Source organism: Salmo trutta, chromosome 9 (genome assembly GCF_901001165.1).
Source record: "Salmo trutta chromosome 9, fSalTru1.1, whole genome shotgun sequence".
NCBI classification, from domain to species: Eukaryota; Metazoa; Chordata; class Actinopteri; order Salmoniformes; family Salmonidae; genus Salmo; species Salmo trutta.
The window spans coordinates 8,065,316-8,092,209 of record NC_042965.1 but is presented as its reverse complement, the minus strand read 5'-3'; the positions used below and the strand labels follow the sequence as shown (position 1 = coordinate 8,092,209).

The following is a 26,894-nucleotide window of genomic DNA, read 5'->3' as shown; positions in this document are numbered from 1 at the left end:
ATGGCAGAAATGGGGATGGTGGACCCTGAGGGATGGAGCAGACGAGGCAAGACACCCTAAACTAAACCCTGGCTGCTGCTGTTGTGTCTAAGTCATCCTAGGTGGCGCTTTGGGAATGTCTGGACTACAAAACATTTTCCAAGGAGCAGATTATCTCTATAAAGTACCTGGTTAGTTGTATATGTAAGAGCTTGACTGTAAACACACATGCATGAACACACACACAATTGAGTACATCAGACAACACTGTTGTAGCAGGAGGTTCAAAAGTCTCCCATTCATTGGCTTAATTAACAGTGCTAGTTCTCTGTGGCTTTGATGGCCTCCTCATATTCATGTCAGTTCAAAGAGTCCCGGAGTGAGGGCGAAACACCAACACAGAGCCATATTCAAAATGAACGAGGGACTAATGTTGAATCTGACAGACGGGAAATCATAGAGGAAAGCCAATGTCTCCCATTCTTTACAAGCTTTTCATGTGAGAGACTGATAAAGGAAGCCGTCATCTAAATGATTCAACAGTGCCAACAGAAAACTGACAATGAGGATTGTAGGTCCAGACCCTGGATTGCATACTCTTACGTTAGCAGCTGGAAACCGTCAGCCCTCTAACAAAACTGTTCGATAGGAGGCTATATGAGGTCACTTTGAAAACATAGCCCAGAGAGACCCATTCATGGTACCCAGGAAACTCTCAAGAGGACTGAACTCTCCTTGGATGTGTACAGATAATATACAGTGCATTCGTAAAGTATTCAGACCCCTTGACTTTTTCCACATTGCTACGTTACAGCCTTATTCTAAAATTGATGAAATCTTTTTTCCCCCTCAATCTACACACAATACCCCATGATGACAAAGCAAAAACTTGTTTGTAGAAATGTTTGCTAATTTATAAATAAAACTGAAACATAACATTTACATAAGTGTTCAGACCTTTTACTCAGTACTTTGTTGAAGCACCTTTGGCAGTGATTACAGCCTAAAGTCTTCTTGGGTATGACGCTACAAGCTTGGCACACCTGTATTTGGGGAGTTTCTCCCATTCTTCTCTGCAGATCCTCTCAAGCTCTGTCAGGTTGGATGGGGAGCATTGCTGCACAGCTATTTTCAGGTCTCTCCAGAGATGTTTGATCCGGTTCAAGTCCGGGCTCTGGCTGGGCCACTCAAGGACATTCAAAAATTTGTCTCAAAGCCACTCCTGCGTTGTCTTGGCTGTGTGCTTTGTCCTTTGTCCCAGTCCGAGGTCCTGAGCGCTCTGGAGCAGGTTTCCATCAAGGATTTCTCTCTGTATTTTTCTCTGTTTATCTTTGCCTCGATTCTGACTAGTCTCCCAGTCCCTGTCTCTGAAAAACATCTCCACAGCATGATGCTGCCACCACGCTTCACCGTAGGGATTGTGCCAGGTTTCCTCCTGACGTGACGCTTGGCATTCAGGCCAAAGAGTTGAATCTTGGTTTCATCAGACCAGAGAATCTTGTTTCTCATGGTCTGAGAGTCTTTAGGTGTATTTTGACGAACTCCAAGCGGGCTGTCATGTACCTTTTACTGAGGAGTGGCTTCCATCTGGCTACTCTACAATAAAGGCCTGATTGGTAGAGTGCTGCAGAGATGGTTATCCTTCTGGAAGATTCTCCCATCTCCACAGAGGAACTCCAGAGCTCTGTCAGAGTGACCATCGGGTTCTTGGTCACCTCCCTGACCAAGGCCCTTCTTCCCCGATTGCTCAGTTTGGCCGGGCGGCCAGGTCTAGGCAGAGTCTTGGTGGTTCCAAACTTCTTCCATTTAAGAATGATGGAGGTCACTGTGTTCTTGGGGACCTTCAATGCTGCAGACCTTTTTTGGTACCCTTCCGCAGATCTGTGCCTCGATACAATCCTGTCGTCTCGGAGCTGTACGGACAATTCCTTCGACCTCATGGCTTGGTTTTTGCTCTGACATGAACTGTCAACAGTGGGATCTTATATAGACAGGTGTATGCCTTTCCAAATCATGTCAAATCAATTTAATGTACCACAGGTGGACACCAAACAAGTTGTAGAAACATCTCAAGGATGATCAATGGAAACAAGATGCACCTCAGCTCAATTTCGAGTCTCATAGCAAAGGGTCTAAATACTTGTGCAAATAAGGTATTTTTGTTTTTTATTTTTAATACATTTGCAAAAAATGTTTACAAACCTGGGGTCTGAATACTTTCAGAAGGCACTGTATGCCTAGTATGACGCCTCTTATGTCAAGTAAAAAAAAGACCGTACTTGTATTTTTGCAATGGAGAGAGGGTTGCACCTCACTATCACATGCAGTACTACTCAATCCAGTTGTTTGGGCAAAAACCTCCCATTTAAAGCAATACCTTGCCATCCTCGGAATACACGTTCTCGTTGAATCCTCTCACGATGGTCCGGTCTATGAACAGGCTTCTCATCACCACAATGGTTTTCAGCACTTTCCCCAACGTCACCTAAAGAAAGAGACAGCAGAGAGGAAAAGACAATAACAAATTCAGCACTGTTCAGTCTCTCCTAACCTACCACCATGCCAAAGAAATATGCTTAGCCTTCTCTCCCCTTCTCTTTCCCCTTGAGGCGGTGGTTAACCTACAACCTATAGTGCTCTCCACTGGATGACCCAATAGTCTTGCTGTACGCAACCTTTCCAGTGAATTAACCTTGGAAAAGAGCAGACACCTCTTTGCATCCGACACGCGCTTGACAAACAGAATTGCTGAGCTGCAAAGTGTGCCTGTGCTAGACATTGACCTTGATCTTTGAAGGATAAGGAAAGCTTACAGAGGGCTTTGACTTGAGGTCTTTGGGTATCTCTGTATAAGAGCAGCGGGATAAGAATGAGACACAGGGGAAATCGGCCTCTTTTGGACTTCCCACTGCAAGTACTGGAGATAGGGGGAGAGACAGAGAGAGAGAGGTGGGGGAGGAAAGGGGGAAGAAGGGGAGCACGATAGGAGAAAAGCCCCCTCTTTATTTGTCAAATCTGTTCAAACATCAGCAGCATCCCCAGAACAAAAAAGCGGTGCTTATCGCATGCTCTACCCAGCCTGAATTATTAATCCCAGGCAGCGCTCTGGCTCGGTCGGCGAGTGGGCGGGAAACACCGTCCCAGACTGACAGGGAGAGCACAGTGTTTGGGAGGGCTTTAACTCTTTTCATGACTCCACTCAAACATGAGAAAGAGATGGTGACTGAGAAACCCTCTCATTGAAACAAGCCAAATCAGTTGGATTCAATGGAAGACTGTATGACATTGCATGAACTGAGCAACAACGCCTCAGAGCGACAAAAAAGATGTGGCAATGGAGGTTACAGGTTAGAAAACACACTGTAGTAAGTACACATCAATTTTTTTCAATAAAAAACCAAAATCTTAATACTCAGTGGCAGTTTATTTTACGTACTCTACCGTTCAAAAGTTTGGGGTCACTTAGAAATGTCCTTGTTTTCCATGAAAACATACAAGAAATGAGTTGCAAAATGAATAGGAAATATAGTCAAGACGTTGACAAGGTTATAAATAATGATTTTTAATTGAAATAATAATTGTGTCCTTCAAACTTTGCTTTCGTCAAAGAATCCTCCATTTGTCAATTTGTTGAGGTAATCTGAAGAGATTTCACCCCATGCTTCCTGAAGCACCTCCCACACGTTGGATTGGCTTGATGGGCACTTCTTACATACCATACGGTCAAGCTGCTCCCACAACAGCTCAATAGGGTTGAGATCCGGTGACTGTGCTGGCCACTCCATTATAGACAGAATACCAGCTGACTGCTTCTTCCCTAAATCGTTCTTGCATAGTTTGGAGCTGTGCTTTGGGTCATTGTCCTGTTGTAGGAGGAAATTGGCTCCAATTAAGCACCGTCCACGGTATGGCATGGTGTTGCAAAATGGAGTGATAGCCTTCCTTCAAGATCCCTTTACCCTGTACAAATCTCCCACTTTACCACCACCAAAGCACCCCCAGACCATCACATTGCCTCCACCATGCTTGACAGATGGCGTCAAGCACTCCTACAGCATTTTTTAAAAATGTTTGTGTCTCACGAATGCTCTTCTTTGTGATCCGAACACCTCAAACTTAGATTCGTCTGTACATAACACTTTTTTTCCCAATCTTCCTCTGTCCAGTGTGTGTGTGTTATTTTGCCCATCTTAATATTTTATTTTTATTGGCCAGTCTAAGACATGGCTTTTTCTTTGCAACTCTGCCTAGAAGGCTAGCATCCCGGAGTTGCCTCTTCACTGTTGACGTTGAGACTGGTGTTTTGCGGGTACTATTTAATGATGCTGCCAGTTGAGGACTTGTGAGGCGTCTGTTTCTCAAACTAGATCCTATAATGTACTTGTCCTCTTGCTCAGTTGTGCACCGGGACCTCCCACTCTTTCTATTCTGGTTAGAGCCAGTTTGCTCTGTTCTGTGAAGGAAGTAGTACACAGCGTTGTACGAGATCTTCAGTTTCTTGGCAATTTCTCACATGGAATAGCCTTAATTTCTCCGAACAAGAACAGACTGACGAGTTTCAGAAGAAAGGACTTTGTTTCTAGCCATTTTGAGCCTGTAATCAAACCCACAAATGCTGATGCTCCAGATACTCAACTAGTCTAAAGGCCAGTTTTATTGCTTCTTTAATCAGGACAACCGTTTTCAGCTGTGCTAAGATAATTGCAAAAGGGTTTTCTAATAATCAATTAGCCTTTCTAAATGATAAACTTGGATTAGCTAACACAATGTGCCAATGGAAAACAGGAGTGATGGTTGCTGATAGTGGGCCTCTGTACGCCTATGTAGATATTCCATTAAAAAAAAAAAAATCAGCCGTTTCCAGCTACAATAGTCATTTACAACATAAACAATGTCTAAAGTGTATTTCTGATCAATTTGATGTTATTTTAATGGACAATTTTTTGGGCTTTTCTTTCAAAAACGAAGACATTTCTAAGTGACCCCAAACTTTTGAACGGTAGTGTATATTATCAGATATTTACCTGGATATTAGGCTATAATCTACAAATAATCTATTTTCTTAAAAATAGTGTAATGTTCACAACTCTAAATAGTCTTCATCAGGCTTCGCTAAGCTGAGAACATTGTGTAGAGAATGTCAATGCGAGCTGATATGGTATACCTACAGCCTAGTCTGAGTACACAGTTCAAGGAAAATGCATGTTTTTAGACAAATAAAACATTTTCACAAGAATTGTGTAGCATTCTCTGTAAATTCTCTTAATTAGGCTTTGCTAAACTTGTAGCCTATCCATTTGTTGCCATATAATTTCCTGATAATATCGGACAGTGTGGAAAGAGTACTGTAAAATGTAGCGTTACCAAGACATCTACAATGGCCAAAAGTTGACCAGTTCTATGTTTTGCTAGTTCTAAATCCTATGGAAGCTGACCAGAGTTTCAGTTCATGGCGGAACAGTAAGAGGTTTGGTATTTGAATTTGTGCGGTGAGGAAAACCCCCAGCATTGTCTAACACTTCAAAAGCATTTGACTTGATGGATTGTTCTGCACTCCAAAAGAAGAAAGAAAAGGACACTTTTTAAGTCCGGTGACAGAGAATCTAACGATCCTCCATGCATAAATGAATAAATCCATTAATGAGGAAAATATCACCATTGAATAGTATTTGTTTCCCCGCAGAAGACGGCTGGTTAGATGGCCTAAGAGGCTTCTGTAAAAGGCTTGTCATTTCCAGAGCTCTTGTAAGCCTGCTAATTGGAGAGGTGATCGACAAACTCATTTCGAGGAGTGCCTGAACACATCGAGTGCAGTTTAGAGAGGAGCGAAACGTCCTCCTGTTTAGTGTGTTAGCACAGACAAGTAAAAGACAGTGACGGTTCCAAAACAGTACGAGGCTAACTAAGTAAAATGACCCTTTTACTCATGCAGGAAAAGAGGAAGAAAGTCTTCCTGCCTGGCCAGCCCAAGTCGGCTATCTCTTCTAGTCAGGTTAAACTGTCGATCAACCCAGAACCACTACTAAAAGCAGTGCACACAAAGACCTGTCTCTCCAAAAGACCTTCAGAGAGATGACACCAAAATACACTTTGAAGACTTTGAATATTGCAGACCTGCACAGCCCTTTTAAATTCAACAGAGGAGTGGGGATTAGACGTGATTAAACATGTCAAGAAAACCCATCCGCATCCAATCATATTTCATTAGGGCGCCTCAGCAACACACATTTCCCCTTCTTTAGCGGCTTATTAAATTCAGGAGTGTCAGGGAGGCTCAAAGGCTGACATGTCTCTCCGGCGGCCCGCTCGCTCCCCAGAAAGACAGGTGCTCAAAGGGAGAATCCATTACTGACGACAGGCCTTTTATAGAGGCGGGACCTAGTTCTCTGCCCAGGCCTGGCCAGGCCCTGAGGCTCATCCACACTGACTGACTGACTAACTAACTAAAGCACACTGGACAGGCTTCCATCTCCCATGCCTGATAAACAGTCACAAATCTCTTCAGCTACAACAAATTCAAATCAATTCTCCTTCTTAGTAAACTTTTCAGTGATTTTAGTAGCCTTTTTTTGGAGCCTTTTCAGTATTTCTCTATTATGGCCTACTCTGCAAGAAAAAGATGGTAATTGACAAAGTTTTGGTTAGACCCAGTCACTACAAAATCAATATATATTAGTGTTTTATATATATATATATATATAAACACTAATATATATTGATTAGATAAGTATTCCAACCCCGAATCAGTACTTTGTAGAAGCACCTTTGGCAGCAATTACAGATGTGAGTCTTTCTGGGTAAGTCGCTAAGAGCTTTCCACACCTGGATTCTGCAACATTAGCCTACTATTATTTTCAAAATTCTTCTTTGTAGTGACTGGGTCTATTGATACACCATCCAAAGTGTAGTTAATAACTTCACCATTCTCCAAGGGACATTCAATGTTAGCTTTTGCTTAATTATTATTTATTTTTTTATCTACCAATTGTTGCCCTTTTTTGCCAGGCATTGGAAAACCACCCTGGTCTTTCTGGCTGAATCTGTGTTTGAAATGCACTGCTCGACTGAGGGACCTTACAAATAATTGTATGTGTGGGGTACAGAGATTAAGTAGTCATTCAAAAATCATGTTTAAACACCATTACTGCACACAGAGTGAGTCCATGCAACTTATGTGACTTGTACATTTTTACTCCTGAATTTATTTAGGCTTGCCATAACAAAGGGATTAAATACTTATTGACTCAACATTTTAATTTTTTATTCATTTGTAAAAATATAATTCCACTTTACATTATGGGGTATTTTTTCTGGGCTAGTGACAAATATTCTCAATTGAATCCATTTTAAATTTAAACTGACACAACATGTGGAAAAAGTCAAGGGGTGTGAATACTTTCTGAAGGCAATGTATGTCTATGAAGTTAAACTCACTTAACTTTAAAAACACAACATATGTTAATTATTAAACATTTTAGTGAGTTTATTTGGTTTATTTTTTAGGTGTTACATTTGACCGCAGCTACTGTTACAACTAAAATCAATATTGTGATCCAACGGTCATATGTACAGAACTAAAAATGGTACGAATGGTTAGGAGATAGATGTAAGTTTCTTAAATCAAAAAATGACTGGCCTAGATCAAGTGAGGTCTGAGCAATAGCATAAAAAAATACAATTGTCCCCAGTCTCCCGTACACACTGATGTGGTGCAGCTAAAACAAAAGTAGTTCCTGTTTTCCAGTTTATGAGCGAATAAAGTTTCTAATCCTAAACAGATAAAATGTCTTAAATCAACTTGATTGTAACGGTACTGTAAATGGTTCTGTAAACAACTGAATTCACCAGGGTTTTCTTTTCCAAGGTGGATTGACATCAACTACAGTGCAATCGGAAAGTATTCACACCCCTTGACTTTTTTTTACAGCCTTATTCTAAAATCTACACATAAAACCCCATAATTAAAAAGCAAAAACTGGTAAAGAAATGTTAGCAAATTTATAAAAAATAAATTAACTGAAATATCAGGTTAAATGTCGCCCCAGTCGGAGGTCCCGAGTGCTCTGGAGCAGGTTTACTCCGTTCATCTTTCCCTCGATCCTGACTAGTCTCCCAGTCCCTGCCACAAAAATACATCCCCACAGCATGATGCTGGCAACACCATGCTTTTCCCTGTAGGGATAGTTTCCTCTAGATGTGACGCTTGGCATTCAGGCCAAAGAGTTTAATCTTGGTTTCATCAGACCAGAGAATCTTGTTTCATATGGTCTGAGAGTCTTTAGGTGCCTTTTGGCAAACTCCAAGCAGGCTGGCATGTGCCTTTTACTGAGGAGTGGCTTTCATCTGGCCACTCTCTCATAAAGCCCTGATTGTTGGAGTGCTGCAGAGATGGTTGTCCTTCTGGAAAGTTCTACTATCTCCACAGAGGATCTCTGGAGCTCTGTAAGAGTGACCATTGTGTTCTTGCTCACCTCCCTGACCAAGGCCCTTCTCCCCTGACTGCTCAGCTTGGCGGCCAGTTCTAGGCAGAGTCTTGGTGGTTCCAATCTTCTTCCATTTAAGAATGATGGAGGCCACTGTGTTCTTTGGGACCTTCAAACCTGCAGACATGTTTTGGTACCCTTCCCCAGAACTGTGCCTCGACACAATCCTGTCTCTGAGCTGTACAGACAATTCCTTCCACCTCATGCCTTGGTTTTTTTCTCTGACATGCACTGTCAACTGTGGGACCTTATATAGACAGGTGTGTGCCTTTCCATGTCCAATCAATTGAATTTACCACAGGTGGACTCCAATCAAGTTGTAGAAACATCTCAAGGATGATCAAAGATGGCGTAGAAGTCGGATGTGTGTTTTGTCTTGTCCCGTCCTGTCCCGTGTAAATACAATTTTCCTCGTATATACTTTGCATATATTTTAATCTCACTTTCCATCTACGGACTGAATATACTCTCCTGCAACCCGCCTCACCCAATGTGTTACGGATCTGCTATTTTTATTCTTTAGAACCGGAACCCCCATCAGAGGTTAGCCGGCTAACTAGCTACTAGCTAGTAGTCAGTTAGCCACTGCTAGCGGTCTTCACTGTTAACTCGGACAACAGCCAGCCTCAACTCGGTCAATACCTGCCAGTCAGCACAGCACGATATCAACCCAGAGCATATCGGACTGCTTCTTCTCTACCACATCTTCGGATTCCTACCTCAAGCTCTGAACCGTTACACCGGATCATCGCAGCTAGCTAGCTGCAATCCGAGTGGCTACTCCTGGCTAACGTCTCTGTCCCAAGGCATGCACCAGTTAGCCTTGAGCTAGCATCGAGCTAGGCCCATCTCCCGGCTAGCCGAATAGGTCCACCAGCTAATTATTGGGCTACAATACCTCTTTTGCCATTTGGCCTGGACCCTTTATTTGAATCTATTCTTCCACGCCCAGTGTGTTCCAAACACACTAGACAACCAGTTGTTATAGCCTTTAGCCGTACCGTTATCCTACTCCTCCTCTGTTCCTCTGGTGATGTAGAGGTTAAGCCAGGCCCTGCAGCCCCCAGCACCACTCCCATTCCCCAGGCGCTCTCATTTGTTGACTTCTGTAACCGTAAAAGCCTTGGTTTCATTCATGTTAACATCAGAAGCCTCCTCCCTAAGTTTGTTTTATTCACTGCTTTAGCACACTCCACCAACCCTGATGTCCTAACTATGTCTAAATCGTGGCTTAGGAAAGCCACTAAAAATCCTGACATTTCCATCCCCAAAGACAACAATTTCCGACAAGATAGAACTGCCAAAGGGGGCAGAGTTGCAATCTACTGCAGAGATAGCATGCAGAGTTCTGTCATACTATCCAGGCCTGTGCCCAAACAATTCGAGATTCTACTTTTAAAAATCCACCTTTCCAGAAACAAGTCTCTCACCGTTGCCGCTTGTTATAGAGCCCCCTCAGTCCCCAGCTGTGCACTGGACACTACATGTGAATTGATTGCCCCCCATCTATCTTCAGAGTTCGTACTGTTAGGTGACCTAAACTTGGATACAGTGAGGGAAAAAAGTATTTGATCCCCTGCTGATTTTGTACGTTTGCCCACTGACAAAGAAATGATCAGTCTATAATTTTAATGTTAAGTTTATTTGAACAGTGAGAGACAGAATAACAACAAAACAATCCAGAAAAACGCATGTCAAAAATTATAGGTGGACCGATTATTATTTTTTTCAGCGCCGATACCGATACCGATTATTGGTGGGCCAAAAAAATGCTGAGAACGATTAATCGTCCGATTTCTTTTATTTATTTATTTGTAATAATGACAATTACAACAATACTGAATGAACACTTATTTTAACTTAATATACTGCTCAAAAAAATAAAGGGAACACTTAAACAACACAATGTAACTCCAAGTCAATCACACTTCTGTGAAATCAAACTGTCCACTTAGGAAGCAACACTGATTGACAATAAATTTCACATGCTGTTGTGCAAATGGAATAGACAACAGGTGGAAATTATAGGCAATTAGCAAGACACCCCCAATAAAGGAGTGGTTCTGCAGGTGGTAAGCACAGACCACTTCTCAGTTCCAATGCTTCCTGGCTGATGTTTTGGTCACTTTTGAATGCTGGCGGTGCTTTCACTCTAGTGGAAGCATGAGACAGAGTCTATAACACACACAAGTGGCTCAGGTAGTGCAGCTCATCCAGGATGGCAAATCAATGCGAGCTGTGGCAAGAAGGTTTGCTGTGTCTGTCAGCGTAGTGTCCAGAGCATGGAGGCTCTACCAGGAGACAGGCCAGTACATCAGGAGACGTGGAGGAGGCCGTAGGAGGGCAACAACCCAGCAGCAGGACCGCTACCTCCGCCTTTGTACAAGGAGGAGCAGTGCCAGAGCCCTGCAAAATGACCTCCAGCAGGCCACAAATGTGCATGTGTCTGCTCAAACGGTCAGAAACAGACTCCATGAGGGTGGTATGAGGGCCCGACGTCCACAGGTGGGTGTTGTGCTTACAGCCCAACACCGTGCAGGATGTTTGGCATTTGACAGAGAACACCAAGATTGGCAAATAAGCCACTGGCGCCCTGTGCTCTTCACAGATGAAAGCAGGTTCACACTGAGCATGTGACAGACGTGACAGTCTGGAGACGCCGTGGAGAACATTCTGCTGCCTGCAACATCCTCCAGCATGACCGGTTTGGCGGTGGGTCAGTCATGGTGTGGGGTGGCATATCTTTGGGGGGGCCGCACAGCCCTCCATGTGCTCGCCAGAGGTAGCCTGACTGCCATTAGGTACCGAGATGAGATCCACAGACCCCTTGTGAGACCATATGCTGGTGCGGTTGGCCCTGGGTTCCTCCTAATGCAAGACAATGCTAGACCTCATGTGGCTGGAGTGTGTCAGCAGTTCCTGCAAGAGGAAGGCATTGATGCTATGGACTGGCCCGCCCGTTCCCCAGACCTGAATCCAATTGAGCACATCTGGGACATCATGTCTCGCTCCATCCACCAATGCCACGTTGCACCACAGACTGTCCAGGAGTTGGCGGATGCTTTAGTCCAGGTCTGGGAGGAGATCCCTCAGGAGACCATCCGCCACCTCATCAGGAGCATGCCCAGGCGTTGTAGGGAGGTCATACAGGCACGTGGAAGCCACACACACACTACTGAGCCTCATTTTGACTTGTTTTAAGGACATTACGTCAAATTTGGATCAGCCTGTAGTGTGGTTTTCCACTTTAAATTTGAGTGTGACTCCAAATCCAGACCTCCATGGGTTGATAAATTGGATTTCCATTGATTATTTTTGTGTGATTTTGTTGTCAGCACATTCAACTATGTAAAGAAAAAAGTATTTAATAAGATTATTTAATTCATTCAGATCTAGGATGTGTTATTTTAGTGTTCCCTTTATTTTTTTGAGCAGTGTATAATACATCAATACAATCTATTTAGCCTCAAATAAATAATGAAACATGTACAATTTGGTTTAAATAATGCAAAATCAAAGTGTTGGAGAAGTAAAAGTGCAATATGTGCCATGTAAAAAAAGCTAACGTTTAAGTTTCTTGCTCAGAACATGAGAACATATGAAAGCTGGTGGTTCCTTTTAACATGAGTCTTCAATATTCCCAGGTAAGTTTTAGGTTGTAGTAATTATAGGACTATTTCTCTCTATACGATTTGTATTTCATATACCTTTGACTATTGGATGTTCTTATAGGCACTTTAGTATTGCCAGTGTAACAGTATAGCTTCTGTCCCTCTCCTCGCTCCTACCTGGGCTTGAACCAGGAACACATCGACAAAAGCCACCCTCGAAGAAGCGTTACCCATGTAGAGCAAGGGGAAACAACTACCCCAAGTCTCAGAGCGAGTGATGTTTGAAATGCTATTAGCGCGCACCCAGCTAACTAGCTAGCGATTTCACATCGGTTACACCAGCCTAATCTTGGGAGTTGACAGGCTTGAAGTCATAAACAGCGCAATGCATTGCGAAGAGCTGCTGGCAAAACGCACTAAAGTGCTATTTTGAACGAACGCTTTCGAGCCTGCTGCTGCCTACCACCACTCAGTCAGACTGCTATATCAAATCATAGACTTAAATATAACATAATAACACACAGAAATACGAGCCTTAGGTCATTAATATGGTCGAATACGGAAACTATCATCTCGAAAACAAAACGTTATTCCTGTTACATTGCACAACCTAACTGACTTGCCTAGTTAAATAAAGGTCTAAAAAAATATATATAAACATAATAATAATAAAATTAAACAAAAAAAAAATTGGCCAAATCGGCGTCCAAAAATACCCATTTCCGATTGTTATGAAAACTTGAAAATCGGCCCTAATTAATCGACCATTCCGATTAATCAGTCGACCTCTATCAAAAATGTTATAAATTGATTTGCATTTTAATGAGGGAAATAAGTATTTGACCCCCTCTCAATCAGAAAGATTTCTGGCTCCCAGGTGTCTTTTATACAGGTAACGAACTGAGATTAGGAGCACACTCTTAATAAAGGGAGCGCTCCTAATCTCAGCTTGTAAACCTGTATAAAAGACACCTGTCCACAGAAGCAATCAATCAATCAGATTCCAAACTCTCCACCATGGCCAAGACCAAAGAGCTCTCCAAAGATGTCAGGGACAAGATTGTAGACCTACACAAGGCTGGAATGGGCTACAAGACCGTCGCCAAGCAGTTTGGTGAGAAGGTGACAACAGTTGGTGCGATTATTCGCAAATGGAAGAAACACAAAAGAACTGTCAATCTTCCTCGGCCTGGGGCTCCATGCAAGACCTCACCTCGTGGAGTTGCAGTGATCATGAGAACGGTGACAAATCAGCCCAGAACTACACGGGAGGATCTTGTCAATGATCTCAAGGCAGCTGGGACCATAGTCACCAAGAAAACAATTGGTAACACACTACGCCGTGAAGGACTGAAATCCTGCAGTGCCCCCAAGGTCCCTCTGCTCAAGAAAGCACATATACATCAATCTCACACAAATGATCAAGGAACCTCTCCGGTAAAACCCTAAATCTGTAACCATGGGCACCCTCTTAGATATCATCCTGACCAACTTGCCCTTTAACCTCTCTAGGGCAGGTGGCACCAAATCGTCCCACCTACGTAACAGTCAGTTGAATCCTGTGGTGCGATATTCAAATACCTTAGAAATGCTATTACTTCAATTTCTCAAACATTTGACTATTTTACAGCATTTTAAAGACAAGACTCTCGTTAATCTAACCACACTGTCCGATTTCAAAAAGGCTTTACAACGAAAGCAAAACATTAGATTATGTCAGCAGAGTACCCAGCCAGAAATAATCAGACACCCATTTTTCAAGCTAGCATATAATGTCACAAAAACCCAGAAGACAGCTAAATGCAGCACTAACCTTTGATGATCTTCATCAGATGACACACCTAGGACATTATGTTATACAATACATGCATGTTTTGTTCAATCAAGTTCATATTTATATCAAAAACCAGCTTTTTACATTAGCATGTGACGTTCAGAACTAGCATACCCCCCGCAAACTTCCGGCGAATTTACTAACAATTTACTAAATTACTCACGATAAACGTTCACAAAAAGCATAACAATTATTTTAAGAATTATAGATACAGAACTCCTCTATGCACTCGATATGTCCGATTTTAAAATAGCTTTTCGGTGAAAGCACATTTTGCAATATTCTAAGTAGATAGCCCGGCATCACAGGGCTAGCTATTTAGACACCCAGTAAGTTTAGCCTTCACCAAACTCCGATTTACTATTAGAAAAGTTTGATTACCTTTGGTGTTCTTCGTCAGAATGCACTCCCAGGACTTCTACTTCAATAACAAATGTTGGTTTGGTCCAAAATAATCCATAGTTATGTTCCAACAGCGGCGTTTTGTTCGTGCGTTCAAGACACTATCCGAATGGTAAATAACGGTCACGCGCACGGCGTATTTCGTGACAAAAGATTTCTAAATATTTCATTACCGTACTTCGAAGCATGTCAACCGCTGTTTAAAATCAATTTTTATGCCATTTTTCTTGTAAAAAAGCGATAATATTCCGACCGGGAATCTGCAATTAGGTAAACAGACGAAAGAAAATAAATCACTGGGTCGACTCGGGCACGCGCCTAAGCCCTTTGTCCTCTGATCGGCCACTTGGCAAAGGCGATAATGTGTTTCAGCCAGAGGCTACCTCGATATCGTTCAGCTTTTCCCGGGCTCTGAGAGCCTATGGGAGCCGTAGGAAGTGTCACGTTACAGCTAAGATCCTCAGTCTTCAATAAACAGAGGCAAGAACAACAACACCTTGTCAGACAGGCCACTTCCTGCATGAAATCTTCTCAGGTTTTTGCCTGCCATATGAGTTCTGTTATACTCACAGACACCATTCAAACAGTTTTAGAAACTTTAGGGTGTTTTCTATCCAAAGTCAATAATTATATGCATATTCTAGTTACTGGGCAGGAGTAGTAACCAGATTAAATCGGGTACGTTTTTTATCCGGCCGTGTAAATACTGCCCCCTAGCCCAAACAGGTTAAATACACCTCTGCTGTCTTCAACAAGGATCTCGGCGATCACTGCCTGCGTCCGAAATGGGTCCGCGGTCAAACGACCACCCCTCATCACTGTCAAACGCTCCCTAAATCACTTCGGCGAGCAGGCCTTTCTAATCGACCTTGCCCGGGTATCCTGGAAGGATACTGACCTCATCCCGTCAGTAGAGGATGCTTTGTTGCTCTTTAAAAGTTATTTCCTCACCATCTTAAATAAGCATGCCCCTTTCAAAAAATGTTGAACTAGGAACAGATATAGCCCTTAGTTCACCCCAGACTTGACTGCTCTTTACCAGCACAAAAACATCCTGTGGCGTTCTGCATTAGCATCAAATAGACCCGCAATATGCAACTTTTCAGGGAAGTCAGGAACCAATATACAGAGTCAGTTAGGAAAGCTAAGGTTAGCTTTTTCAAACAGAAATGTGCACCCTGTAGCACTAATTCCAAAAAGTTTTGGGACACTGTAAAGTCCATGGAGAATAAGAGCACCTCCTCCCAGCTGCCCACTGCACTGAGGCTAAGAAACACTGTCACCACCGATAAATCTATGATAATCGATAATTTCAATAAACATTTCTCTACGGCTGGCCATGCTTTCCACCTGGTTACCCCTACCCTGGCCAACAGCTCTGCAACCCCTGCAGCAACTTGCCCAAGCCTCCCCTGCTTCTCCTTCACCCAAATCCAGACAGCTGATGTTCTGAAAGAGCTGCAAAATCTGGATCCCTACACATCAGCTGGGCTAGACAATCTGGACCCTCTCTTTCTAAAATTATCTGCCGAAATTGTTGCAACCACTATTACCAGCCTGTTCAACCTCTCTTTCGTATCGTCTGAGATCCCCAAAGATTGGAAAGCTGCCGCAGTCATCCCGCTCTTCAAAGGGGGAGACACTCTAGACCCAAACTGTTATTGACCTATATCCATCCTACCCTGCCTTTCTAAAATCTTCGAAAGACAAGTTAACCTCTCTAGGGGAGGTGGGACAAAATCGTCCCACACTATTCAACAGCCAGTGACAAATCAGAGCGCAAAATTGAAAACCACAAAATGTCATAATTCAAAGTTCTCAAGCATAGGACTATTTTACACCATTTTATAGATACACTTCTCCTGAATCGAACCACATTGTCCGATTTCCAAATGGCTTTACAGCAAAAGCAAAACATTAGATTATGTTAGGAGAGTACATAGACACAAAAAACCACACAGCCATTTCCAAGCAACTAGCATGCATCACAAATACCCAAAACACAGCTAAATGCAGCACTAACCTTTGATGATCTTCATCAGATGACACTCCTAGGACATTATGTTATACAATACATGCATGTTTTGTTCAATCAAGTTCATATTTATATCAAAAACTAGCTTTTTACATTAGCATGTGATGTTCAGAACTAGCATACCCACCGGAAACTTCCGGTGAATTTACTAAATTACTCACGATAAACTGACAAAATACATAATTATTTTAAGAATTATAGATACAGAACTCCTTTATGCAATCGCTATGTCCGATTTTAAAATAGCTTTTCGGCTAAAGCACATTTCGCAATATTCTGAGTACATAGCTCGGCCATCACGGCTAGCTAATTTGATACCCACCAAGTTTGGGACAACCTAAACTCAGAATTACTATTAGAAAAATTGGATTACCTTTGCTGTTCTTCGTCAGAATGCACTCCCAGGACTTCTACAACAAATGTTGTTTTAGTTCCAAATAATCCATAGTTATATTCAAATAGCTCCGTCTTGTTCGTGGGTTCAGGTCACTATCCGAAGGGTGACGCGCGAGCGCATTTCGTGACAATTAAAAAAAAAAATATTCCATCACCGTACTTAGAAGCATGTCAAACGCTGTTTAAAATCTATTTTTATGCGATTTTTCTCATAAAATAGCGATAATATTCCAACCGGGCAACGTTGTATTCATTCAAAGGCTGAAAGAAAAAAATGGAGTAGTCTAGTGAACGCGCATCTCAGGGTCACTGTCCCCAGGCTGACCACTTACAAATTCTGCTGCTGTTCTTTGCCCAGAGACAGCAGACACCCCATTCCACTTTCTGGCGGCTTTAGAGAACCAATGGAAGTCTTAGAAAATGTCACGTTACAGCACAGATGCTGTAATGTCAATAGAGATGCAACAGAAGGACAACAAATTGTCAGACAGGGCACTTCCTGTATAGAATCTTCTCAGGTTTTGGCCTGCCATATGAGTTCTGTTATACTCACAGACACCATTCAAACAGTTTTAGATAATTTAGAGTGTTTTCTATCCAAATTGGTATGTTTTCTATCCGGCCGTGAAAATACTGCCCCCTATACCACAACAGGTTAACAAACAGATCACCGATCATTTCGAATCTCACCGTACCTTGTCCACTATGCGAGCTGGTCGCGGGTGCACCTCAGCCACGCTCAAGGTCCTAAACGATATCATAGCCACCATTGATAAAAGACTGCACTGTGCAGCCGTCTTCATCAACCTGGCCAAGGCTTTCGACTCTGTCAATCACCGCATTCTTATCGGCAAACTCAATAGCCTTGGTTTCTCAAATGACTGCCTCGCCTGGTTCACTAACTACTTCTCAGAGTTCAGGGTGTCAAATCGGAGGGCCTGTTGTCCGGACCTCTGGCAGTCTCTATGGGTGTGCCACAGGGTACAATTCTCGGGCCGACTCTTTTCTCTGTATAAATCGCCAAATTCAAATTACAGAAATAGTAATAATAAACATTCATGAAAATACAAGTGTTATACATCGGTTAAAAGATTAACTTTCTCGTTAATCCAGCCGCTTTGCCAGATTTCAAAAAGGCTTTACGGCGAAAGCATAACATGCGATTATCTGAGGACAGCGCCCCGCACACAAAAGCATACAAACATTTTCCAACCAAGCAGAGGAGTCACGAAAGTCACAAATAGCTATAAAACAAATCACTTACCTTTGAAGATCTTCATCTGGTTGCAATCACAAGGGTCCCAGGAACACAATAAATGGTTGTTTTGTTCAATACGGTCCTTGTTTATATCCCAAAAACTCAAGTTTTGTTGGCATGATTTGTTCAGTAATCCACTGGCTCAAAGGCAGTCAAAACATGCAGACGAATACATCCTAATAGTACTGGTAAAGTTCGTCGAAACATGTCAAACAATTATAACTAATCCTCAGGGTGTCAATTATCTAAATAATTGATAATATTTCAACCCGGACAATAGCGTATTCGATAGAAAGGAAAAAGAACGAAGGGCGTGCACACAGTCACTTGCACAATCCAGAACGGCATGCTTCTCCAGTCCCCTGACCAAAAGGTATTTTTCTTCGTAATTTTTCAGAAAACAAGCCTGAAACCATGTCTAAAGACTGTTGACATCTAGTAGAAGCCATAGGAACTGCAATCTGGGCCCTTACCAATTACATAGTAAATAGGCATTCAATGGAAAACCACTCTCGTCAAAAGAATCCCACTTCCTGGATGGATTTCCCTCTGGTTTTCGCCTGCCATATCAGTTCTGTTATACTCACAGACATTATTTTAACAGTTTTAGAAACTTCAGAGTGTTTTCTATCCAATGCTACCAAGTAAATGCATATCCTAGCTTCTGGGCCTGAGTAACAGGCAGTTTACTTTGGGCACGTCATTCATCCGAATTTCCGAATACTGCCCCGTCACTAAAAAGTTAAAACTTCCAAACAAGCTTCAATGCCATACAACACTCCTTCCGTGGCCTCCAACTGCTTCTAAAATGCTAGTAAAACTAAATGCATGCTCTTCAACCGATTGCTTCCCGCACCCGCCCGCCCGACTAGAATCACTACTCTGGACGGTTCCGACCTAGAATATGTGGACAACTACAAATACCTAGGTGTCTGGTTAGACTGTAAACTCTCCTTCCAGACTCACATTAAGCATCTTCAATCCAAAATTAAATCTAGAATTGGCTTCTTATTTCACAACAAAGCCTCCTTCACTCATGCTGCCAAACATACCTTCGCAAAACTGACTATCCTACCGATCCTTGACTTTGGCAATGTCATTTACAAAATAGCCTCCAACACTCTACTCAGCAAAGTGGATCTAGTCTATCACAGTGCCATCCGTTTTGTCACCAAAGCCCCATATACTACCCACCACTGCGACCTGTATGCTCTCATTGGCTGGCCCTCGCTACATATTCGTCGCCAAACCCACTGGCTCCAGGTCATCTATAAGTCTTTTCTAGGTAAAGCCCCACCTTATCTCAGCTCACTGGTCACCATAGCAACACCCACCAGTAGCACGCGCTCCAGCAGGTATATTTCACTGGTCATCCCCAAAGCCAACACTTCCTTTGGCCGCCTTTCCTTCCAGTTCTCTGCGGCCAACGACTGGAACGAATTGCAAAAATCACTGAAGCTGGAAACTTACATCTCCCTCTTAACTTTAAGCATCAGCTGTCAGAGCAGCTTAAAGACCACTGTACCTGTACACAGCCAATCTATAAATAGCACACCCAACTACCTCATCCCCATATTGTTATTTATCTTCTTGCTCTTTTGCACCTCAGTATCTCTACTTGCACATCATCATCTGCACATCTATCACTCCAGTGTTAATGCTAAATTGTAATTATTTTGCCTCTATGGCCTGTTAATTGCCTTACCTACCTAATCTTCTACATGTGCACACACTATACCTATATTTTTCTGTGGTGTTATTGATGTACGTTTGTTTATGAGTAACTCTGTGTTGTTTTTGACGCACTGCTTTGCTTTATCTTGGCCAGGTCACAGTTGTAAATGAGAACTTGTTCTCAACTGGCCTACCTGGTTAAATAATGGTGAAAAAATTAAAAAATAAAAGATAAATGGAAACAGGATGCACCTGAGCTCAATTTCGAGTCTCAAGGCAAAGGGTATGAATACTTACGTAGGCACTAAAATACAGACAATCTGCTTCAGGCTCTGTGTCTATCCAGTGAAATGGGACAGAAAAAAGCATGTACGCTTATACTAGGAATTGATCTACAGGTCTCATTCCTGAACAACTGTTGACAGATTATGTCTGACATATTCACAACCGCAATGGTCAGCACAATCGTAGAGTCAAAGACTTCTCTCTACGCTCAGGTCTTCTCCGCTGCATCTTTTATGAAGGTTTCAAACTTGTTTGAAATGACTACAAATTAGACTGACTACCTAGTCGGCTGTACTTTATACATTTTCAAAGTGCTTTCCTGATGCCCAGACTAAAAGTATGGCCCTGGCAGGGCTCCAGCAGCCAGTGGGTAGAGCAGAGCTCCACCTAGGGCGCCGATGAGCAGGCCTAGTGTGGTTAATTAGGAAAAGTGAAAGTGCATTTCTGTCCATGGCTGCAGCATAGGCTCACAGATGGTGGTACGTTTTATTTAGCAAGAGAGTGGGCAGCCGAGCGCATATAGTAGAGAGCAGAGCACACAACAAATTGGAGACGCGATTAAAAAGTGAAAGTTTCCAAGCAAGAAGTGGATGTGACTGACGTCCTCTATGGTCCTGTTAGATAAAAAGAGAGCCGACACGCTGAGATGGAGAAAAAAAAAGAGAGAGTCAGAAAAAGAGGACAGTCTGCCTTGCAATAAAAGGCTCTGCAGTTTCCACGTGCTATCTCCGCAGCGCACGTCACAGACACGGAGAGGCTCATAATTCAAGATCCCAAACTATAGCCCACTGATATGTCACCTCAAGGAATAAGGTTTATGAAGTTGTGTGGCTGTGGGCAACAAATGGTAGAAAAAAAACACCAATTCCCCTTCCTCTTGACAGTTAATGATTTGTTCTGAAGAAAAACTCCATGAAACCCAACAATGCCACTGTGTGACACTAGGGGGAGGGAATTGTTGAAGGTGAATCAGTTCCTTCTTTGAACTGGTGAAATAACAGTGTGAGAGGGATCACTTGGACTTATGATGGAAACCCCTCCACTATTTTAGATCTCCTTTTCATTCAGTAGGAATTAACATTTTAAAATCACCAAAACAGGACTTATTTGCCCATCTGGCTGCCAAGTTTTCAGACCACTCCAGTGAGATGTATTGGTAAAAGAGTATAGTGACAAATTCAGCTACACTACATGACCAAAAGTATGTGGACACCTGCTCTTAGTACATCTCGTTCCAAAATCATGGGCATTAATATGGAGTTGGTCACCCGCTTTGCTGCTATAACAGACTCCATTCTTCTGGGAAGGCTTTCCACTAGATGTTGGAAAATGGGCCTAGCCCAAACCATGAAAAACACCCCCAGACCAAGATTACTCCCCCACCAAACATTACAGTTAGCACTATGCATTGGGGCTGGTAGCGTTCTCCTGGCATCCGCCAAAGTCAGATTCGTCCGTCGAACTGCCAGATGGTGAAGCTTGATTCATCACTAAAGAGAACGCTTTTCCACTGCTCCAGAGTCCAATGGCGGCGAGTTTTACGCAACTCCAGCCGACGCTTGGCATTGCCCATGGTGATCTTAGGCTTGTGTGCGGCTGCTCGGCCATGAAAACCCATTTCATGAAGATCCTTACAAACAGTTATTGTGCTGACTTTGTTTCCAGACGCAGTTTGGAACTCGGTAGTGGGTGTTGCAACCAAGGACAAGGAGGGAGGTGTGTGCGACGGGAAATGTGAGGCGGAAAGGGGGGTGAAAACACTACGTCGGGTACAGCAGCAAAGCAAATTGGTGCTGTGAAGCCGTTGCAGCAATGGCAAAACGTCATCTAGCGACAAATCAAGGAGCCAATAGCAATTGTCACTGAAAAATAGGTGGCAACACTACTCCCTGCCCTGACCTCAGCGCCTGGAGGTTCTCTCCTCCTCAGCATTAAGCGAGTCAGAGGATATTCTGTCAATATTCCACACATGGAGCAGTGCCAACCCGCCCTGCTCCCCTTACATACCGCCCCTGGCCCGGGTGTTCCGTTCCGCTGCAGCGACCCTGAGGTGGGAAACAAAGTTTTTAATTTGGATCGATATCCCAACAAGGTCAATTAATGAGCCCCATGTACAGCTCCTCTCAAAGGTGTCAAAAGAAGCAACAAACAACTCGGAGCTTCAAAAACGACTACCAAGATGCAGTGAAACGTTTATTTCTACGTGCTCATCTTTTAGATTTCAGTATTGTCTCAGATGGATCATCAGTGATATGATCTGACAGACAACATTGCTCTATTTGACAAAATACAAGAAATAAGAAGAGGTTATGGATGGGATTTAGGTAATATCTAATGAATAGCCTATAAGGTTGCCTGAATGGTGAACATAGATGATCTGTACATTTAACTCATGCATACAGAAATTCTGGAGTCTTACGCTGCAGAGAAAAGAGAGTGTGATCGGGATGGTTGGGGAGTGGCTGACGAAGGCGTCACCCAAAGCACTAATAGCCTCAAGCACCAGCCTCAATTAACACTGCATCCCTCTCGCTACTGACACACTTCACAAACAGCCGTTAACACACAGCTGGACAGAGAACGTGTGAGTGAGTGACGTAAGAGAGAGAGAGGGAGCGCGAGTAACAAAGCATGGCCAGGAAGACACATTTCAGTAGAATCCATTCAGTTGTACAACTGACTAGGAATCCCCCCCTTTCCCTTTCATTTTCAACTACAGGTTATCGTAAGAGATCCTCTACGCCAGGGTTCCCTAACTGATTTTAGTTGCAGAGGATAAGACCCCCCCTCAGTTTTCTGAGCAAAAAAACATTTATTTTATTTATTTATTTATTGGGACAAACTAAAAACACCAGCAAATCAGTTCCAAGTGATTTTAATTTTAGAAATCTGTTCCAACGTATTACCACTCAGTCTACAAATTATTTAGATTTATGTTCCGGCCTCCTGACCATCCGCTCAAGAAAAATCGGCCCGCGGCTAAATCCATTTGATCATCTCTGCTCTACGCTATTGATATCCCTCCGCAGAACATACTTTCTTCAGCTGTCACGTTTCACAACAGTGCATGACATCCCTCTCCTAGGATCATATTATATGGAGAAAAACAAAGGCAGATGTAGAGCTTCACTTTATTCCTTCAAGGACAAGCCCCCCTACCTCTACAGGCAAGCCCTTAAGTTGTGTTCATCATCTTCTGTTACAGTAGAAAACATTCTGTGCTTTCGGAAAGCTAACCTCATATTCAAAACCGTCTGATACTGATGTGCATTGTATTCTGACTGAGGGGCGACGCATACATTATCGAGGCAAGTGCATTTCTATTTCCAACCAACAATAACCCACTGAGAGAATGGACAAGTTATGACTGCTTTAACAGTGGCCAAACACACACATATGGTGATTGTTACAACACTAACAGTCCATTAACAAATGCATCTGCAAGAAACCGACTTTCGGGTTGCTTGTACTTAACTGACAATGCACACGGTAAGTGTTGGTGTTTGGAGATCTGCAGTGCCAGTGACGGTGGTGGTGGTGAGGTAATGAGGCCTAGGTGTACTATGGAGGCCAGGACTGGGAGTAGAGCTGGGAGCTGCCAGCCTGCCAACTGGGCCATCTGTGAGCCAGTGCCCCGTGGGTGTGAACCAGTGAACGCCCACTGTTGGGGATGGAGTATGTCTAATCTTCCTGTCTCTCTCCGCTGCCAGCCTCTCTCTTTCTTACTCTCCACCCCTCTCATTTCTGTTTTGCATGCCCAATGGATTAGAGTTGGACACAGTAGTGGCGCATGAAGTGCTCTTAGCGTCATTTGAGCTGAAAGGCAGGCTTAAGTGGAAGGTCAAAGTGCATGCTGAGTGCTGACAACCTGGCGGTCATGATGAAAATGGCAAGACTGACCAGTGCTTTTCCTCACATCACTAAGTCAGTAGGGGCACCGACCTGGAGAGACTAGTGTTGTCACGATACCAACATTTTACTAACGATACGATACCAGTCCAAGCAACATGATACCAAGTAGTATCGCAATACCGCGGGGGAAAATGTTCAGTGGCGTAGCATCTTGTTCGTCCTGTTCCCGGGATGCGTTCTGTCATTTTCTAAACGTTGCATGGCATCAGACAAGAGACGCGTCCAACAATGATGAATACCGATAAGATAGTCTAGCGAGCTACATTTTCAGATATTACACGTTTCTAATTTTGATAGAAAGTGGTTTTATTTCAAGTGTACTGTTAGCTCGCTAACGTTAGCCGGCTGGGTCGCTAGCTAACGTTATGTGTATGATCTTATTCTTCGTATCTCAGACACATTTGCTTGACTAGTTATAGCAATAGAACATGGTTGGTTAGCTACCTGCAGATTAATGCAGGGTAGTAACGTCATGAGTTGTGATTATGGTCCATTGTTTAGCTAGCTACATGTCTTAACAAAAGACTCCACTCCAATTTTGACAAAGTATTTTCATTTCAAGTTAGTTTACTGTTACGCTAGCATTCTAACGTTACGTCATGCGTTGGAATTAATTGTTTACATAGCTAGATATCTAGCAACATTTCTTAACAAAAGACTCATCTTAGTGTGCCTGAGAGCAGAATAACTGATTAATTTTTGAACGCTCAACACCCTTTTGAATATGTCCGGTGTCAGTAAAAGTCGGCAACAAAGCGTAATTCAATTGTTGCCAGCAGCACAGTTACAGTCACCAACACTCTGGATAACATGAAAACTGCCTAACCAGCTCTGCTAGGGGGAGTAAAATGGTCAGAGTGGAGTGTTCTCTCATTATGTGTCTGGAAGTAGCTAGCCAATGATAGCCAGTTAGCTTGACTGTCGTTGTGAGGTCAGAACCTTCAGAACAACCTTACTTATTGGCCAGTGTCTCCAGTGCGCGCTTTGAACACGAAACGCTCTGTACTTACGAACGGAAAATCTGACAGCACAGTTGCAGTCACCAACGCTCTTGATAACATAGCCTAACCAGCTCTGCTAGGGCGAGTAAAGTTCGGTGAGCTTTTCTCTCTCTCTTAGACGTCTGGAAGTAGCTGGCAAGTTAGCACAGAATGGTTGGATAAACCCTTAAAGAGATGGGTGGGGCTAAGGCTTAAAGGGTGTGAACAATGCTGAATGGGTGTAGACAAAGAAGGACACTCCAATAGTAGTACCAAAACATTGAAAGATGGTTTTCTCAAAAGTGGTTTGACAAGTTGATCAACTTTCAAAGCAAAATTACTTTCCCATTGTTTCCTCAAATACAGTGTATGATATACCATCTTGTAGCTCTGAGTCTCTACTTTTATCCAATGTAAAAAACACAAATTCAAATGTTGCTACAGAAGACCGAATCCAGGCGGTGAGTCATACAGTTGAAGTCGGAATATTACATACACCTTAGCCAAATACATTTAAACTCTGTTTTTCACAATTCCTGATGTTTAATCCTAGTAAAAATTCCCTGTCTTAGGTCAGTTAGGATCACCACTTTATTTTAAGAATGTGAAATGTCAGAATAATAGTAGAGCGAAAGATTTATTTCAGCTTTTATTTCTTTCATCACATTCCCAATGGGTCAGAAGTTTACATACACTCAATTAGTATTTGGTAGCATTGCCTTTAAATTGTTTAACTTGGGTCAAACGTTTCAGATAGCCTTCCATCAGCTTCCCACAATAAGTTGGGTGAATTTTGGCCCATTCCTCCTGACAGAGCTGGTGTGACTGAGTCAGGTTTGTAGGCCTCCTTGCTCGCACACACTTTTTCAGTTCTGCCCACAAATTTTCGATAGGATTGAGGTCAGGGCTTGGTGATGGCCACTCCAATACCTTGACTTTGTTGTCCTTAACCTCTACGGGCTAGGGGGCAGTATTGAGAATTTTGGAAAAAATGTGTGCCCATTTTTAACTGCCTCCTACACCAACTCAGAAGCTAGAATATGCATATTATTGTTCAGGTTTGGATAGAAAACACCCTAAAGTTTCTAAAACTGTTTGAATGGTGTCTGTGAGTATAACAGAACTCCTATGGCAGGCAAAAACCTGAGAAGGTTTCATGCAGGAAGTACCCTGTCTGACAAGGTGTTGTTGTTCTTGCTTCTGTTTATTGAAGAGTCAGGATCTTAGCTGTAACGTGACAATTCCTAGGGCTCCAATAGGCTCTCAGAACCCGGGAAAAACCTGAACGATGACGAGGCAGCCTCAGGCTGAAACACAGAATCCCCTTTTCCAAGTGTCCCATCAGAGGACAATAGAATTAGGCGCGTGCGCGATTCGACCCCGTTCAGTATTTTCCTTCGGCTGTTTAGCTAATTGCAGATTCCCGGTCGGAATATTATCGCTTTTCTACGAGATAAATGGCATAAAAATTGATTTTAAACAGCGGTTGACATGCTTCGAAGTACGGTAATGGAATATTTAGACATTTTTTGTCACGTTCTGCGCCATGCGCACAACCGTGATTTACCATTCTGATAGTGTCTAGAACGCACGAACAAAACGCCGCTGTTTGGATATAACGATGGATTATTTGGGACCAAACCTACATTTGTTATTGAAGTTGAAGTCCTGGGAGTGCATTCTGACGAAGAACAGGAAAGGTAAGACCATTTTTCTTATAGGAAATGTGATTTTGGTGAAGGCTAAACTGGGTGGGTGTCTAAATAGCTAGCCCGTGATGGCTGGGCTATGTACTTAGAATATTGCAAAATGTGCTTCATCCAAAAAGCTATTTTAAAATCGGACATATCGAGTGCATAGAGGAGTTCTGTATCTATAATTCTTAAAATAATTGTTATGCTTTTTGTGAACGTTTATCGTGAGTAATTTAGCAAATTGTTAGTAAATTCCCCGGAAGTTTGCGGGGGGTATGCTTTTTCTGAACGTCACATGCTAATGTAAAAAGCTGGTTTTTGATATAAATATGAACTTGATTGAACAGACAT

At 42.8% G+C, this 26,894-nt stretch overlaps 1 protein-coding gene across 2 annotated transcripts in view; it reads right to left on the bottom strand.

The window, feature by feature from the left end:
• Positions 1 to 26,894, bottom strand: part of LOC115199784 (mediator of RNA polymerase II transcription subunit 27) — a 107,649-nt gene that overhangs the window by 14,613 nt on the left and 66,142 nt on the right. For both annotated transcript variants that reach the window (XM_029762211.1, XM_029762212.1), the window contains exon 5: positions 2,357 to 2,464. In XM_029762211.1, the coding sequence (XP_029618071.1) occupies positions 2,357 to 2,464 (108 nt within the window). The remainder of the gene's footprint in view (positions 1 to 2,356; positions 2,465 to 26,894) is intronic.